This window comes from Glycine max, chromosome 13 (assembly GCF_000004515.6).
Source record: "Glycine max cultivar Williams 82 chromosome 13, Glycine_max_v4.0, whole genome shotgun sequence".
Taxonomy (NCBI): Eukaryota; Viridiplantae; Streptophyta; class Magnoliopsida; order Fabales; family Fabaceae; genus Glycine; species Glycine max.
In genome coordinates, this window is record NC_038249.2 from 31788293 (window position 1) to 31807604 (window position 19312).

The 19312-nt window shown below is 32.3% G+C and overlaps 3 protein-coding genes and 1 long non-coding RNA gene across 5 annotated transcripts; 3 read left to right on the plus strand and 1 right to left on the minus strand.

The window, feature by feature from the left end:
- Positions 1 to 1439: 1439 nt before the first annotated feature.
- Positions 1440 to 3460, minus strand: LOC102667276 (uncharacterized). 2 transcript variants are annotated; one of them, XR_417668.4, is made up of 3 exons: positions 2914 to 3460; positions 2435 to 2572; positions 1440 to 1814 (listed from the first exon to the last, which is right to left on the minus strand). It is a non-coding gene; the product is annotated as an uncharacterized lncRNA (long non-coding RNA). The 2 variants fall into 2 exon arrangements; XR_005887935.1 differs by having other exon boundaries at positions 1440 to 1872.
- A 148-nt stretch (positions 3461 to 3608) lies between these two features.
- LOC100813473 (endo-1,3;1,4-beta-D-glucanase) lies at positions 3609 to 6038 on the plus strand. Its single transcript, XM_003542847.5, has 7 exons — positions 3609 to 3901; positions 4188 to 4209; positions 4501 to 4630; positions 4823 to 4913; positions 5006 to 5095; positions 5177 to 5277; positions 5573 to 6038. The coding sequence occupies exons 1-7, from the start codon at positions 3751 to 3753 to the stop codon at positions 5711 to 5713; spliced, it is 726 nt and encodes a 241-aa protein (XP_003542895.1). The 5' UTR covers positions 3609 to 3750; the 3' UTR covers positions 5714 to 6038.
- A 1438-nt stretch (positions 6039 to 7476) lies between these two features.
- LOC102662908 (uncharacterized) lies at positions 7477 to 8214 on the plus strand. Its single transcript, XM_006595328.1, has one exon. It carries the CDS (start codon positions 7477 to 7479, stop codon positions 8212 to 8214), a length of 738 nt encoding a protein of 245 aa, XP_006595391.1.
- A 7332-nt stretch (positions 8215 to 15546) lies between these two features.
- LOC102663049 (uncharacterized) lies at positions 15547 to 16329 on the plus strand. Its single transcript, XM_006595329.1, has one exon. It carries the CDS (start codon positions 15547 to 15549, stop codon positions 16327 to 16329), a length of 783 nt encoding a protein of 260 aa, XP_006595392.1.
- Positions 16330 to 19312: the final 2983 nt, after the last annotated feature.

Here is a 19312-nt window from a genome sequence, read left to right on the forward strand (position 1 = left end):
GTTTTTAAAAAATGTTATTAGTTAGGGCGATAGTCCCTTAGGGGTTAGGACATGGAACTAATGCTTAACTGCTTATGGGTACAACAAAGTAAATCTACAATATTAAAGTATGATGTTTTAAAAACACGCGTATAAAAAATACAAAATATAAACATTTTTATTTAAAAAATTCCTTGGTTTTAATATTTGTAACGAGTGTTGTATTTTTAATATAAACACAATAGTTTATTCTTTAAGAGAATTGTGGAGAGCGAGAGATGTCTAAATTTTGTACTGAAAGCATGCTAATTGTTGAAAAACAATGTTTCTTCAATTTCTTTTAGAAAATCATTAAAAATAATTTTTTTGCAATATAACCTAATCTAAATGCTTAAGTATCATCACCATATTATATTAAAAAGAAAAAAGTATTTTTTTTTTATCAAATTGAAGTTATAAAATTTTTATTTAATAAACTTTCTTTTCCATTAACTTAGTGGTGGAGCGAGTACTCATGTCATCCGATTCAATAATCAATATATTTTTTTATAATGAAATCTTCTTATTTGCTTATAAAAAAACTACACAAAGTCATAAAAACAAACCCAATTGATAAATGATTTCAACCTGCAGTCTCGAGGTTAAACTTAAAACAACTTAAACAAGTATATCTTAATTCCTTTTTTTTAATGTTGCTAGGATCTTTTATTTTAGATTTCCATTTCTTAAACATGCTAAGTAGAATTTAATTTTTACTTAGGTGTATGACGAATCATTAAAAAAAATAAAAGGTTACTTTAATTATTTATAGACTTAAAAAAAGCTTTTGAAGCATGGAAAAGAAAAGAAGAAGAAAAATTCACGACATATAAATGTCGTAAACTTCTGTTTAAAACCTGATTCGAGGAATGGAGGGACCCCTTTATAAAATATTTGATTGAGTTATATAAGTAGACAACGAATAGTTGAGTTGATTAGTTAATTTTTAACATGTTGGTTTGACTTGATTTTTAAAATTGATTTTACGCATTACTAGATGTGAAAAATGTTGTCCATATTGAGTTGAAAACTTGAAATTAGGAAAGTCTACAAGTTTACTGAACTCAGCTAGCTTATAATTTATGAAACAATAAACAATAGCAAATTAGCAATAGGTGGTCCAAAGGAGTGAAATCTTTTCCACCGTTATAGGCTACCAACTATGTAATACCCTAGACCCTAGCTAAGTTATAGTTAGACCCGAAAAAATCAATTCTTACAATTCACAATGAGGGCAAGGCTTTGCACGTGCTTATATTTTTTATCTTTTCATATGCAAATATAATTATAATAAAATATATTATTATTTGCATAAGATCTACTATGAACTTTTATAGCATGATGACAAGGAATACAAGAGGATCATACTCTATTTTTGAATCAGACAGATAGACGCGTAAGCTTCAGTTCATGTTTATCTTTCGGCCGAGAGAAAGGAAGGGAAGCGTGATGGAAAAACTATATATATTCATGAAAGGAGAACTTTAATTTTAATGATTAGAATAACTTGGCCATTATGGCAAGTCGTTTAAAAAATGCATAGCACTAACTTAAGTTTTAAATATATAAGATCTGATTAATTAAAGATACCATGCTAGGGATGGCCAAGAATAATAATAAACAAAATTTTGATGCCCCATTTGATATATCTATAATACTTGAAGCAGTAATAACGTAATCGTGACTAGAAGTCTTCATCAAGCTTGAATACAAAGTTTTTCCCATCTTGAAGGCTTTAACATCACACTAACATATGAAATATCTCCTTACAGATGCATTAGCTTAGCTAAAATATGCTACAAAATATGAAAATAAGAGAGTTAGAAGCCGCAGGTTTCACCCGACCCCACTTACCTGATGCAAAATGAGTATTATATTATACAAATCATTCAACTCTACTACTCTTTAATCAGACAGCGTAACATGGTTGCATTCAGTAAAGGAAGTTTTTCTGAAAATCTAAGAAAATTTTCTACCGATGAAATTTATAAAGTTTTCCAGATTGAATGCACCCTTAATTTTCCATACATTAATGTCATTTTCCGCATTGGTATGTATGATATTGTTCTTAAAAGGGAACCACCACACATTTATCCTAGCCCTATTAATATTGTCACAATCACAATGCAAGCTTGTGTAGTGATTATGACATTGTTCTTAATAGAAGTAGGAGCAATAGAAACTTCTTAAAAGGGCATGCATCACCACCTCAAACATTATCCGTACTATGCAAGCTTGTATAAAAGAATATATATTTATATATCAACAGAAGTAGGAGTATATAACAGGAAAGAATGATAATTTAAAAGAGTAATGTTATGAATTATGATTTAATTACCATTATGACATTTGATTCGTTGCAGTCAAGAACTTGTTGTATAACAGGATAAAACGAAAGTAACAGCTATTTGCTCACCTTTTTTTTTTCCGGGTCAACAGTACAGTAGGAGGCCCAAAAGCAAAAGCAAAGACCCCGTGGCCCAGTAATAAACACAAATGGCAATTACTTTCTGCGGGTCCATAATTATTTCATGCACCTTTTTAAACTTCTGCCCTGAATTAATCATTTAGAAAATGTAAAGACTAAATTGTCAACATGATTCATTTATTAAATAGATTATTTATCTTTTTTTCTTTCGTGTAATTTTAACTTACTCTGATTATTGATTATTTGAACTCTCATATATAAACAACTAAATCAATATGATTCCAAAATCAATTTCTATCATACAAACAAAATCCACTCTCAAAATTTGGTATATATTTAAAACTTAATTATAAATTTAATTTTCTATTTTTTTTAGTTCACGAATTTGAATTTTTTATAATCTTATTATTTTAGTCTTTAATCCGAGATTTTTGGCTCAAACTTTGCAAATTGTGTAGAAACCAGACCTGCATCTGGCAATCCCGGCAACAGTGTAACGCCTTTCCCCACCACATTACCGATGCCAATCTCCACCGCAAGCCAAATATAATTTCCACTCGGTTTGCGGACGATAATGGCTAATGGTTTCACAGAGGGCACGGAGGTGTTGACGATGGTGATGCACGGTGGTTCCTCGGTTGCGACTGGGGTTGATTTCAGTCAACAATGGGTTCCTCCACGCGGCCCTCTCCTCTGTCTCGCTCACGCTGAGATCGCTGCCATTTGTGTCGTCTCCGTGGGTTTCACAGCCGCTACACGGTTTGCGTCGTCGACGGACAAGGCTCAAAGATGCCAGATACGAGAGAAGAGAGAGAAATGAGTTGCAGAGGGCAACAGAGAGAGAAATGAGCGTTTAATTTTATTTTTTTAATGGTGCATCAAAACAACGTCCAATAAAATAACTAGGTTGAAAAAATGAAAGACTCATTTAGTAAATTAAAATATAAGAAGATCAGGATTCGTAAACTGAGATAAATATAAAGAATAAATTTGTAATTATTCCTATATTTATCCATATTCCTAAGGTTTTTTTTTTATTTTGGAAGTAGATTTTGATACTTCACACGCTTACAATGCTTTCATTTAATATATATATATATATCTGTCTGACGTACTCAGTGACGCTCGTATAATGTTTCCTTATAAACGTATTTGGCGACGCCATTTTCAGTCAACTCTTTCCCATTTCCATCGATTCCTTATGCATTTTTAGTCCCTTATCTTCCGTGTTACTCAAGGCAACTTCAGTATCCACTAACTATCCCTGGTTGCAACTAGTGACTCATCAACAGCATATTCTAGCCATGTCAAGTCCTCAGTGTTTTGAGAATCCACCAAACCTTAACTCGGACATCCATGGAGCAGGAACTGTCCAAGAACTTGGAGGACTTAATTCCTACGTCACTGGATCTTCCGATTCCAAATTGGCACTCATCCTGGTTTCTGATGTTTTTGGTAACAAACCCATCTCCAATTTCTTATCTTTCAACTTGTTTTTACTATAATCTTTCATTAATTTGTCATTTATATTGTTGAACCATATGCTTCGTGAAACCTTGAAAAAGTTATAAGAAATTGGCAAATTAAAACCTTACTAAAGCACTATCTGCATTGATTTTATAAAAGCTTCACTCATAAGGAAAGTAAAGGAATTTCAAGATTGATTGAAATTTGAAAAAACATCATTTTGTATGTACTTACGATATAAATCTAATTGTAACTCGTTTTGAAATTATTTCAGGGTATGAAGCACCAAAACTAAGGTAAATGAAATTTTCACTACATGGTTCATTTGTATGCCATATAAATACAAATATTGAGTCTCTTGTTCCACGATCTCCACTTTGAACTTGCATGGCAAGATTAACAGAAGTTTAAACCACTCATTATTTTATTGTAAGGAATGACCAAGTTTTATGTGACAACTATATATCTGGCTTCCCAAGTTAATTAGCTGTAGTGTTAGACTTTGGATGCTTCATTTTACATCAGATTTACGGCCTCTGAAATTAATTATTTGCCATGATGAGCTTTGACATTCTCTCACTGTAAAGGAAACTTGCGGACAAAGTAGCAGCAGCTGGATTCTTGGTTGTTGTTCCTGATCTTCTGTATGGTGATTACATTGTTGACCTTAATAATCCTCAATTTGATCGAGAGTCATGGCGAAAGGCTCATGGAAAGGTTTGTAAATAGTTAGTGCTTACAGATGCAATTTTGTTTTTTTGTACTTTCCTACATCTAATTTACTAATTCATATTATACCATTCAACCTCATCACTTGTTGAACTATATAAGCCAGGAGGTTTTCTTTATAGTATTATTCTTATAACAATATGTTCATGCAAATATATATGCTGGATATTTTATTTATAGGATAAGGCATGTGAAGACACCAAACCTCTAATTTCTGCTCTAAAGAGTAAAGGTGTTAAATCCGTAGGGGCTGCAGGTTTTTGCTGGGGAGGTAACTCAGTTTTTTGCTTAGTCAACTTCATCCTATCAGTTTACAAGTTGAAAAACAAATCCCCGTAACTTATTAGCTTCAATTTGTTCCAGGGGTTGTGGTTGTGAAACTTGCAATTTCCACTGATATTCAGGCTGCAGTTATTCTGCATCCTGGTCTAATCGCAGATAATGAATTTAATGGTAAATTTGTGCTTTTTCGTTTTTCTAGCTATAGAAATTATTATAGAGATTGTTGACGAACTTTATTTAGTTTTTCTTCAGAGGTCAGGATTCCTATTGCTATACTGGGAGCTGAAATCGACCATCTTTTCCCACCAGAAAGGTTGAAGCAAATTGAAGAAATGTTGTCTGTAAAAGCTGAGGTGAGAAATTCTGGAACAATCTTACTTTGTTGAAATTCCTTTTAAAAAAATGTTTCCTCAAAACTTAACCCGTGAACAAATTAAATTTCCAACTTTTTGATGAGGTAGCTACAATGATGATTTGTTAATTAGAAAATTGTCCAACTGAAATGAATTACAGTGTTCTCAATATTTGAGCTATATTATTCTTAGTGCAAATGTTCATCTCATTCTCAAATTTCTGTAACTGCACTAGTCGAGAGAATCAGTACTTGCACTATATTGACTCCAAATTGTTAATGTTTTTTTTTATCAGTTTGAGAGCTTTGTGAAACTATACCCTGGTGTTAGTCATGGATGGACTTTGCGGTACAATGATGATGATGAAGCAACTGTTAAGAGTGCAAAAGAGGCGCATCAAGACATGTTGAATTGGTTTATCAAGCACGTCAAGTGAAAATTGTTTTCACCACCAGAAGATGCCTGTCATTGATTTGCAGTTAATTTTTTTAGTAGCAAATAAATATTACTTATTATTGAAAAGGGCCAATTTCATGTACAAGATGTGTCCAAAGCGGCCCAACCACCATGATACAAAAATTATAATATCCCACCAGAATATCACTAGCATTTCTCTTATAATAACAATACTACAACTGCCTAAGAAAAAGATACAGCATAGACAAAAGCTGCACTATGCGGCTTAACTCCTAGCCTTCATGTTATTGGTGTGACGTATCCATTGCCACCGAATTTACTAATGATTAATTCTCGTTGAAAAATCTGATGATGATCACTTTTAATGATATATATATGCTATTTTTTCTTAAATAATTTAGATGTCAGCGCTAAAGAGTTGGACCCTCTAATTTACAATTACATTTAGTTAGTTTAAATTCCATACTAACATAATTCTCTCAATTAGAGAACTGCGAATTGGTTTGTGTGTATCATCAATTTGTGGTTTGTTTTTGAACCAGGACGCCTAAATTCATCAATGAATTCGTGATGGAGACAAACCATGGAAGATGAAAAGATTACATGTGTAGTTACTTGAGAACTTTTAGAAAACCATTCAAAGCCAAGCTTCGAAGAGAAATAATCAATTGAGGCGAATCGCTTGAGAAGTGGTGCAATAACATAATCTCTTTTGGAATTTGATGAACAACATAATTTGAATAAAGTGAGGTAATGAAAAGAACAATAGTCAGCCTCTGTTAGCATGAATAGAAGAGGGTAGACAAAATATTTTTTTTTCCTGGTAAAAATAGGTGTTGGTTTCAAAATTATATTCAGTTGATATTAAAGATATAAAAACTGATACATTGAAAAAAAAAGATAAGATATTAATTTAAATAATTCAGTTGATATTAAAAGTATTAAGAGAATATATCATAACTCGTTAATCTGTTTTGTTGATATTAAAAGCATAGATAGGGAAGATATTTAAATCTTGAAGATAACATATATATATATATATATATATATATATATATATATATATATATATATATATATATATATATATATATATATATATATATAAAATTAGTTTTTTGATATTCAGCTACATTTAAATTGTTTGATTGATATATATTAAATTTACAAAGAAAAATACAGTAGGTGCATGTCAGGAAAGTGAAGCATACCAACCGTATATATTTATTGTACACTAATACTTCATAATGTGGTGTAATGTGTATTTGAACCCGTAGCATACAGACAATATTACGAGTGACTATGTAACAGCCCTACATAGTGTATGTATGCCTTCTGTTCTGTGCATTGCATGTATTTATACTAAAATTATTTTAGAACCAAAAATTAAATAGGAGTTAAGACGAGACTGAGTCTATGAGAACAAGATCGTAGGGTTACATGCATACACCGAATGGAAGTTAAGTTAATTAATGAGCTGTTATAATCTGATTTTAACCAAAGTGGTTTAATTCAAATATACTGTTAAGATTTAGCGGAGAGAGCGGAGACATATAAGGAAAGATTTCAATTTTTCATAATTCGATCACAACCACACATCTTAGTTTAACTTAGCTCCAAGATCTTATTCAAATTAAAAAAAAAAAATTAACAACTAATTAATACAATGCTATCTTTCTTCGTCCTTATAAATATATATACATTCTCCAAGTCAACAATCAATCACTTGTGACCCATTTTCCTTTCCTGCACACTCATTCTTCCCAAACCCAAAGCCAAGAAATGCAGAGCCCCAACCCCAATGATGATGATGATGATTTGTTCACTCTCTCTCTCTCTTGGAATCCAACTAGAGCATCAAACCTTCCTACCCTAATCATGCAACCGCAACCGCAAAATCCATTCATTAACCCTAGGTTGGCACCCTACACTGCTTCTAACCACAACAACATGAATGCTGGTGTTGATCACGTGCAAGCAAATGCTCATGTACCCTCTTCTTTGTCGCGTTCTCGCCGCCGCGATGGAAGGAGCGAAACCATCCCTCCGCCCTTCCCCTGGGCCACGAACCGCCGCGCCACGGTCCAGACCCGAAAGTACCTCTTGGAGAACAAGATTCTGAAAATCAGGGGGGACATGGAGTGCAGGATGTGCAAGAGAAAGTACGTGATGATTCTTGATCTGGAGAGCAAATTTTCGGAATTGTGGAGCTTCATTCAGAAGGAAAAGGAGAGCATGCATGATAGGGCACCCAACGTTTGGCTGAAACCTGTGCTTCCAAGATGCTATCACTGCGGACAAAAAAACAGCGTCCAACCCTCCCTTGCAGAGACTAAGAAAAAGGCCATTAATTGGTTGTTCTTGCTGCTAGGTCAAATGCTCGGTTGCTGCACTCTCAATCATCTCAAATATTTCCTCAAGCACACCAACCGTCATCGAACTGGAGCCAAGGATCGAAATCTTTATTCTACCTACATGGGCCTCTGCCAGCAGCTAGTTCCTGAGTGCTTCAGTTCTTGATCCTCGTCTTTGTCGCCGATCAATAAATCCAGGATTATCACCATTTCGACTAATCTCAACAAACTAATAAGTAGTTGAATGTGATAATTGAGTTCTCTTTCATAAGTTCTAATTAGAGACTACCCAATAATTTCTAGTTGTTTTTACCTTCTGCTATATTGTTTTTGTTATATCAGTAGTGAATTTGTTTCTGAATGTAAGTCGTTAATTTCCACCTTGTAAGTTTCTAATTCAGATGATAATTTTCTGTTTTCAGTCTGATTGACGTGTTATTTTATTTACTTTTGCTTTGAGCCATGGTTTTAAATTACGGGCACAAAAATGCGATTAATGTTGCCATAATTACATATAAATTGGTTGATTTTAACAATTGTGGAATCCTATTTAAAACCATGCTTTAAGTAATGATACGACATTGGGGTTTTTCACCGGGAGACGCCATTATGTAGGCTTCCACCTTCTCGCCTGTAAGAGATAAGTGATTTTTATTTTATTGAAAGTTTATTTTTTAAAAAATATATTTAAAATTAGATATAATTGTCTGAATCTTTTTTTATAATTTTTTAGGTCGAAACAATCATAGCCTTTAGTTAATTTTTTGGTTAGATAATTTTAGTTAATTTTTAGATATTTTTTTAGTTAACTTTTTATATAATTTTTTTCAATATTAACTTTCACTGTTCTTCAATAATTCATTCTATTAACCTATTTTTTAATATATTTAAACTTAAATATAATTGTCTGATTTTTTTGAGAATTTAGTTGCACAAAATAAAATTATTTAAGTATTATTTTTTTCAGTTTAGATTTAATTCTCTGTATTTTTTTATGAAGTACGGACATTCCAGTCCCTCACCGACTATGTCTGGACGGACACTCCAGTCCCTCACCAACGCCCATGTCCGGATTGAGTTTAATGTGTTTGACAGTATCTACGTGTCTGTGTTTGACACGTATTCACGTGTCTATATCGTGTTAGTGTCAGTGCTTCATAGGTATTTTCACTACTTTTTGGTTTGTTCGTTCTTTGTTTTTCGTTAATTTATTCATTTCCCTGTTTTTTTTTTATAATCTTGTTGTCTTTATTTGTAGTATTTAAGTAGTGCTGTTACAGATTATAATATTTATATTTAATAATTTATATGTATATGTGAAACAAGTGAAGATATATATTATAGGTTGTTAAAATTTGATAAATTTAAATGCGAAAACTAACCATCAGAAAATGCATGCAAACTACATTGACTAATTATTATGATTTATGTGAGATCAATTTTGTGGACAATAATTGGGTCACTCTGAATATACTTGAATGATGTTGTCGATTTGGTAGTATCGTGATTGTGTTTCTTAAAATTTAAAGGATCAAGTCCATAAATATATATACCAATTTTTAATGGTTTTATTTATTCCTTTTTATAAGACTTAGTCTCTAATTATTTTTTTACCCGAATATCATTTATTAATTTACAAAAATGTTATAAAAATAAAAGGGGAGAAGAAGGTCTGAGTGGAGTCACCAGTTAAATATGGAGGAAAAGGATAGGGTGGCTAGTTGACCTGAAAGTGCCTCTATGACTGACGCTACCCCAACACTACGTGTTCAGAATCACTCATGACAGATATATACATTGTTTTGAGACCAACCCAAAAATATATTTTGTGTAAAAAATTCGTCTATTTTGGTGAAAAAGCCTATGACATCGTTATCATTTCATAGCTTGGTTAATTCAAACCTTTTTTTTATGTATTGTATGAAAAGTGCTATACTGAGTACTCTATTGTCAAAGACTATCTATATTCATATTCAAGTGGAAAATCGTTGGATTTTGTTAATTCGGTCTGCAGCAGAACAAACAAGGCCATCCAGATTCAATATGTATCTGCAAAGAAACATCTCTTTCTACTTTCTATTCATGTGGCATTTAATTTGTAAAAAAGAGCCTACTATTATAAATGCTTCATATATATATATATATATATATATATATATATATATATATATATATATATATAATCAAACACGACCTATAATATATCTATCCTCTAGCTGCAAACTTCTATACTTTCACAATCGATACAATATATGTTACCCACTAAGAGAAATGACATGAACGGTATTAAATTAGACCTTATCTGGTAATGCAATAGTGGTAGTTGGTAATCCAATGACATGAGATACATTCCTACTCTTATAATTTTCCTACCATGAATCCCTGATGCACTTCACATTCTTCTCTGTAATGGCAATTTGTTATTACTTGTAGTTAATGCATTTGCTCTACTTCAACAGGATCAACATATATAATGCACTGATGTGCTGGAAGTGAAAACTAAAATAACTTTAAAAATTGAAATAATTGGAAACCCGTTGGTTGACTTAAAAGTATTTACTCACAGCAGTAAATGGTAGCAGAGTTTCCATAACGTCTTCCAGTCTTCCTCATTATCTCCTCCTACCACGGACAAAAACCAAAAATGTTATCATTTCAAGACAAGTACTAGTAGTAGTAAACTAGTAATAGTATTCAGCAAAAAAAAAAAAACTAGTAATAGTTATTGAATATATTAAACGAGCAAAAAAAACACCATTTTCATCAATTTCTTTGATCACTCTCTCTGGAAAATCCTATTCCCACAAAGAGATGAATCAGCTTGGCATGTTTAGCCCTCGAGTAACTTGATCTACTTTCCTAAACAGAACACAGAATACTTCAACATTATAAAAGCAATACAAAAATCAAGCTTTCTCTAACAGACACATTTTCTTTTATTTGACAGAAGAGAAATAGAAATCAAAATGAGTAAAAAGTAGACTTTTCAAAAATATTTTTTTCCAATTTTTTCTTCAATTCAAATTTAAAATTTTCTTTTTTCATTGAATTTCCTCTCAAACAAAAAAGTAACGGTTGGTGGAAACATTTTTACTCCAATCATCACATTTACACCCATCTGTTTCTTTTTATCTCTCTTTTTCTATTACCTGTCATACATGTATAATTCTCTCATTTTCATAGTAACCACCGGACATGATATTAGACCAGAATGGCCAAGATGAATACACGAGGTACAACAGGAATGTTAAAAGTCCATTGGTTCTTCTATAACATTATAAGTTTAGAACTTGAGACTTCAGAGCGATGAATAAGCCTGAAACTTAGCAAAATCATTGTGTAATAACTGAATGCAGGATTTACCGCCACACTATGATCACAACTCTCTAGACATTGTTGACCAGAAATGGTTTGATCCAGGGGTCGTGTTTAGCACTAGACCAATGAGGCAAGGCCCCATCTAACTACCAAACTTGTAATTAACAAATCTAAACCGCAAGTGTTAAAAAATTAATGTTTAATGGCGGTGAAACAAATTAATCATCGGAGGTTTTAACCTTGAGCAAAAATAAAGTTTGTATGGGTATTATATAGAATGAGTAATGGCAAACTTCGAGAAGAAAAACATGAAACGTTTCCTAAGTTCGTTGCATTATCACTGTATCAGAGAGAGAACAAATAAGTACTAGTTATTTAAAGTTAAACTATGAAATGATGAAGTATAATTGAAATTAAGGAACTTCCTTTTAGTGTTTCCTCAACATAAATCATTGAGGCACACCTAAATCATTGGAATTAAGTAGAAGAAGAACGAACAGAGGATGCCTCAAACGTCAAAACTACAATGTTAAGGAAACTACACTGTTGCATTGGTATTAAAAATTAAGGAACCAAAGAAAAGAAGAGCGACAGTTAAAAAGAAACAGAGAGAGAGTCATTCGTGACATGCTCTTTTGACATCTTTTGGTGCATAAACTGTCTTTTGACATGCTCTTTACTCTTCTATTTATTGATTGGTGTATTTTAATATATGACTTAATATATTTTTCCTAACAAGTGATCAAATTTAAACTTTGGAAATTACCATTTTATATGTTTACTAATCTAATAACATGTGTCTTGTACCAGTAATTAAGTTTATCATCTACAAATTGTTATAAGCTATAATATTTTAATATATTTTAAAAAAATTAATTTACAAAATATATGTTACAAAATGTTATAAAAATATTTAGAAAAAATTAAACGTGCACGCTGTAAGGACTCCTCATGTCAGGAGCTAGAACACCTGTCTGATTGATAAATATGTACAAAATTCCTGTGAAAGAAAGAAACATTGCGGTAGTAAAATAATAGCGTTTAAATTAAATAAAAATAAATTAAATTAAATGCATGCAGTTGGCAGTATAAAAAGTCGAATTGTTGTTTGCCGTACCTGATAACAGTTGTGTCTCTAAGTACATAATTTCAAAAAAGAAAAATATTGGTTCAATGAAATCTTAAAACAATAAACAAGTTGTTAAAGCTCTCGGATACCTGATAGGACAGTTCCACTAGACTGCACTTCTTTACTCTTGTCCACTCCTCTTGCTACTCATCATGAAAGTAAACCAAGCAACATAGAGAAAGATCGAAGAGAGGAGTCATGAGGTTTTTGTGAGAGTATGACAAGAACGATGAAAGAAAAATAGCACACATATACGATGGCATTAGTTATATAGATAATACTACTTTAGATAATCACAACCAACCAACAAGGAGATGAATTGCACGACAAAAGAAAAGTAGGGTAGTCATATCATTCACAAAAGTATAGTATTATAACCATTTACCATAATCAACAACAAGCCACAAATCACATGAGAGGGTTAGACAATCCTCTCTTTATATGCATGCATTGTATGTTACTTAATTATACTTGATGGTTTTACTCTTCTTTTTTTCAATTTCTATATACTTACGTATGTTTTGGTACCTTTAGCTTATTGGGAACATCATCTCTCTAATACGTGGGTTGGTATGCATCTATATAGGAATAACACATTTTTCTCATGAGGGACACGTCTCTCCATAAAAGGATTAGCACGCATTTATCTTGAGAGTAACCTCGTTCCACTGTCTTTTATCTCGTTATTATAAAGGTGAGATGGATTGGATATGGATCACAACCGAAAATGACCCTCCTTTCTGTCATATACTCAAGCTCTCATTTGTACATCATTCTCTGTTAGATTTTATCTTAAAAATCAATTGGTCATGAAGGAGTGAGGCAGCCAATGTGGGACTTGGGAACACCCCCTCACACGCATAGCGGAAGCGAGGAGGTACCAGGAACAAAACCAATTGGTCTCCAAGGAGTGAGGCAGCCGATGTGGGACTTAAAAACACCCCCTCATGCGCGCAACGGAAACAAGGTCCCAGGAACAGAATCTGACTCTGATATCATGTTACATTTCATCTTAAAACCAATTGACATTAAGCATTAACTGAAGTTACTGCACTCCAAAGAGTGAGACAGTCGATGTGAGATTTGGGTATTTTTCAACATTCTTTTTGTTCTCTCTTCCCACATTCTGAAACTTAACAATTGAAGATAAACATATATATATAGAGTCACTCTAAGAATCATAGAATTTGAAATTTAGAATACAACATTGACACAAAATTATTCACAGACTCAATAGTATCTTAAGAATGGCAAAACCTATGAAATGGCATGAATATAGGACAACAAGGAAAGGAATGGGGGCCGGTTTACAAATACACTTTATCAAGGAGAATGCAATAATTTTATTGCTTAATTGAGAAATACAATTGGTGTATCTGACAGAATAACTAGTTAAGAATTAAGCATAATTCAATTGAGTAGTCTAGGAGGGGAAAAAATTCAAAAATAAAAACTTGAGTCGTTGAGACCATAAACTGAGAGAGGCTCACTTCTTGCGTGCATAAACATAAGGAAATTTTTCCAATATTGTACAGCAAACACAAAGGCTTCAAATCTAGTTCCTTTTTCACAGCTTAAAACAGAGTTTTCAGCACCCATGTTCATCACCCACCTCGTTCTTTCAACATTCATAATAAAATTTCTAAAAATGCAAATGGAATGATTCCAACTCTCATAATTCAGTTAACATGTCTATTTCAATCTAAAAATGCAAGGCTCCATACATAATCAGAAAAATGTAGAATTCACAAATCATAGTTGTTGTCAAGTATAAATCGCAAACAAAACTCATCACAATTAGGGGTGAGAATAGGTCAGGTCGGCCTACATGGACCTACGACCTGGTCTACATAAAGTCCGACTTGAACTGGTCTATTTAATTAAAAGGTTAGGCTCAGACTTTTTTAAAAGCCTATTAAATTAAATAGACGAGGCTTAGGCTTATTAAAAAGTCTTATAAGCCTGATAGGCCGACTTATATATATATATATATACTTATATTATTTTTTGGATACCAATATATAATATTATTTTTTGGATACAATTAATTTTTTTTAAAACTATCAGACTTTGATTACACATTACTGCTCCATAACTCCATGGTGTGAGTCATGTGCCTTTTTATATTCATCATTCTTTTGATTGACTTTCTTTTTTCTTTAATTTTCTCTATTACGTTCCTACCCCATAAAATATTAAATATTAAATATTTATTATGAAGAAGATTTTTAAGAAGGGTATCATGTCAGGCTATACTTTTAGCATTCATGAAAAAAAAAAAAAAACAGATTCAAACAAGTGAAGTTAACAAGCACATATATGGTATTAATCTGAGTGTTTCATGCAATCCAAATTATTCTAATACCTAAGGTTTATATGAAGCTAAATGCAGCCACTCTTAGAACATGTCTAAAACAGAGAAATACGTTCAAGATTCTAATAATAAGATTTCCCTGAATTACTAGTTTAAACATGCTAACTTCAAAAAATTCTTATAATTCGTAAGGATATCGTTGGGTCCAAATATTTGAAGCACAACAACTTTTAGTTAAAACATAAGATGTTCTCACCAGGGAAAAAGTAAAAAATATTAATTAATAAAAAAATGTCTTTATATATGTCATTTAAATTATATTTTCAAATATCAATTACAAATAATGTGAGATTGACCCAGTGTACTAACTCGTCACCCGTGCCTTTATAGAGACATTAAATTTATAATTCTTAATATTATTTAAAAATTTAATGTATACTTATTTTTTATTTTATTTAAAAAAACAAAGAATTAATTGATAGGTTTATACAAATTAAAATATTTAAAAAGGTTATGGCAAGGAATTGAGGTAGTATACTATTACAACAAATAAGTAGCCACGTACAGTTTATAATGAAAAGTTAAGTTTAAAAGTCACTTTTTAATTCGTCCTTATATATATATATATATATATATATATATATATATATATATATATATATATTCTCCAAGTCATAGATAAACCACTCATTTTCCTTTTCTGTGCACTGATTCTTGTTCCAAGCCTAAGCCGAGAAATGCAGAACCCCAACCACAACGATGATGATGATTTGCTCACTTTGTCTCTCTCATGCAATCGTCCAAAGAGAGCGAGAAACTCTCCCCCATCAAACCCTCCTCCCCAAACCATGCATACGCAAATGCAAATTCCATTCCCTAATCCTATGTTTGTGCCCTACCCTTCTGCTTCTAACCACAACAGCATGCAGCAGGAAGAATATCGTTTTAACGTGCGTGTGAATGCTCTTGCACCCGCCGTGTCACGACGACGTTCTCGCCGTCGCCGCCACCGTTCCCAATCAGAGAAGAGCGAAACCGTTCCTCCACCCTTTCCTTGGGCCACGGACCGGCGCGCCACCGTGCACAGCCGCAAGTACCTCTTGGAGAACAATATTGTGTCCATCACAGGGATTTTGGAGTGCAAGAGGTGCAAGAACGAGTTCGAGATGGTTCTTGATCTGGAGAGCAAGTTTTCTGAATTGTGGAACTTTATTCGGAGGGAGAAAGAGAGCATGCATGATAGGGCACCCGAGGCTTGGATGAATCCTGTGCTGCCACAATGCCAACACTGCGGAAAAGAAAACAGTGCCCAACCCTTCCTTGCAGGGACAAAGAAAAGGGCCATTAATTGGTTGTTCTTGCTGCTAGGTCAAATGATCGGTTGCTGCACGCTCGATCATCTCAAATATTTTCTCAAGCACTCCAACATCCATCGAACTGGCTCCAAAGATCACCTTCTTTATTCTACCTACATTGGCCTTTGCAACCAGCTAGTTCCTGAATGGTTCGATTTATCTTGATGATGACACGAGAGAAATTATTTCATAGTTCAGGATTATATGTAGTCGAATGTCATTAGTTCTTTATCATAAATTTTGGTCTAATAATTTTTCGTTTGTTATTAATTACCTAGTGTTATTTTTTCGTTATATGAGTAGTGTTTTGGTCGTAAGGCGTTTCCTCAATTCAATTGTTAACTACCTGGTGTTATTGATTTTATTAGATCGGAAGTGAATTTGGTTCTGTTTGGAAGTCGTTTCTACAATGTAATTTTTGAATTCAAATGTTAAGTTTGATTGAATTTTGAATTTTGAATTTTGGAGTGTTATTTTATTTATTTATGTTTTCAAATACGTAACAATATAGATGATATGTACTCATCATTTCAAAACATGAAAACTCTTTTTATGTGTTGTATGAAATCTGGTATAATGACTCTGTTGTCAAAGACTACTTTAATTTTTAACTTTTGTATCCGTATATTCGTATTTATGCGGTAAATCTCGTAGGATTTTGTTAAGTCTGCTGCAGGTTGTATAGGTTTTGGATAGATGGTCCGTTGCTCATTTACATGGTTAGTAAAAATCTTCATCTAAAAGAATACCAAAAAAAAAAAACCTTCATCTAAAAAGGGTAAAGTTATCCATGCGTTATCGAAAGAAATAACAAACTTCCAAGTACAAAATTCAAATGAGTAAATAGCATCTGAATATTTGTTTTGGATGACGAGACAAACAAAGAATGGATCGAATTTAGGTTGTCTTCTACGGATAGTCTCCCTATTTTTTTTTATATATAATCAAGAGGATGTCTCCTCGTAGGTCGGTTCATTTTTTAGATAAAGTGATATTTTTATTGTCACTCATTGTTAAAAATTGAACAAACTTTGATTAAACTCAAATGTCAAATTATTTAAGTCAATAATTTTTTGTGCTAGCTGGATAATCTCCCTCTGGCTAATTTGGCTGGAAACAAACAAAGTGTTAGAAAAAGAAGATAAAAAAAGCCAAACTATAGGACGAAAAACAAGCAAATTGAATAATAATGAAATAGACATATAACAATAAAAATGAATCAAGTAAAATATATAAAAAAAAAGTATTACGATTGTTAATATTTCTCATACTTTTAATCATTTTGGACATCAATATTTACATTGGACTGTTGGAGTCAAAATTGACACCATAAAGAAAGAAATTGTCGCTAGCCTTGTTTGTTCATAGAACAAATTATTTATATATGACAAAAGAATTATAAGAAAATGAAAGTTTAAATTAAATGTTCAAATCAGCTTCCTTAACTATAAAAAAATCCATAAAATTCAATAAATTGATTACCGTATTATATAAACTTTTGGGGAACTAAAAATGGAGTGAAAATCATTTTGAGAGAGTAAAGGTAGTCAATAAATTATGAGGATTAAAAACGGAAGTTCAAAAAATGACCAAAAAATTAATAAATCCTAATTAGATTAAATGTAATACTTTGATTTTCTTTTTCATATGCTACGCGTTAATTTTAATCTTCACCAAGATTTTTTTACTTCTTCATAGTCCAACAAGTTGAATTTTAAATAGAAGATGGAGAAGACAAATATAATAAGTCGTTTGTGGCACCCTAATATTAAACTTAATTGGGTCAAATTTCTAATTTCATCTTCATTTCAAATTATATCTATTTCTCACAAGCATTTTTTTAAAAAAAGCTAAACAGAATATCATTGAAAAGGGATACCCCTCATGCCAGGGTACCCCAACCCCCAATACAAGGCAGAACTAGCAACAACAAACAGGTAGCCATGGTGCAAAAGCTAGCATAACAGCATAAACCAAATATAACAAAAGACCACACCACCATATAGCACAAAGGTTAGTTCCTAGTGGAACCAAAACCCGCCGCCAACTACAAGTATGATAAACATATATATATATATATCTTCGGGAAGTGACTCCACTGGTAGAAAAGCTGCAGTTTTTTGAATTTGCATGAAATCCAAACCCACGACCAATATTTGATGAGCTCGACACTTTTTTTTTTATTGATAAATATTAATTTGTTAATGTTTATTAAAAATGTCAGTCGAAAGATTTGAAAAATGTAACTTCTCTTTTTTATCCTTTTTCCAATCAGAGTCTAGTCTTTCATCGTTGAAAACAAGCCTATTCCTAAGCTGCCAGAGATACCAAACAATTCTCCGAGCCTTTGTACCTTTTCTTCCCAACCATGAACATACATTTTGAATTAGGTGCTGCACCAGATCACCATGCTTACCATCTCCAAACCAAGCCAAGCATAATATACTCATTCTTTTAAGTATCAAAAAATTATCAAGAACCTTTAAAGTTTTTAATTAGTATAGATGTTCTTATCAAAGATAAGATTCCACTTGTTATCAATCAACACCTTATAAGTTATTGGGGGAAAGTTAAAAGAAAACCTTCTACCACTTTCTATTATCTTTGAATTCACAAATCAGCAACCGTAAAATATTTTTTATAGAGCTTTAATTTATTTATGAGAAAATCCTAGTACATAATCAGGTCATGACTCTACCATCAAGGAGACCTAAGTCATTTAATTGAATAGGATGTCTGAGTAAATATTATAAATCTCATGGTTCTTACCGATATAAAAAAAAAGTGATGACTCTACCAAAGGTCCTAATTAGGGAGAAAATAATCTAAAAATTGTAGATGATATTTGGTTTCGTTATGTGATTTTGTTTTCTTCATTTATTAATATAAATTTTTTGTCATTCTTTATTCCCGGCCTTTACAGATTCTAAAGGAAAATAATTTCAAACAAATATAGACTAGTCTTAAGATACAAGATGAGGAGGAAATTACTTGCGACAAATCACAGTGAAAAGTGCCGCCCATTATTTATCGGCACTACAAACCATTGATGGTCATTAGCTTGCTTAGACTAGGGTACCTCTCTTTTATAAGTAAATAAGAAATATTTCCTCCGGATCTAAATATAAGCAATAAAAAATAATAATTT

Excerpts from the sequence above, each read along its gene's own strand:
- LOC100813473 (XM_003542847.5), top strand. The coding sequence starts at position 3,751 with ATGTCAAGTCCTCAGTGTTTTGAGAATCCACCAAACCTTAACTCGGAC. Across the intron at positions 4,914-5,005 it reads TGCAGGTTTTTGCTGGGGAG|GGGTTGTGGTTGTGAAACTT; the intron begins GTAACTCAGTTT and ends AATTTGTTCCAG. Across the intron at positions 5,096-5,176 it reads CGCAGATAATGAATTTAATG|AGGTCAGGATTCCTATTGCT; the intron begins GTAAATTTGTGC and ends GTTTTTCTTCAG.
- LOC102663049 (XM_006595329.1), top strand. The coding sequence starts at position 15,547 with ATGCAGAACCCCAACCACAACGATGATGATGATTTGCTCACTTTGTCT.
- LOC102662908 (XM_006595328.1), top strand. The coding sequence starts at position 7,477 with ATGCAGAGCCCCAACCCCAATGATGATGATGATGATTTGTTCACTCTC.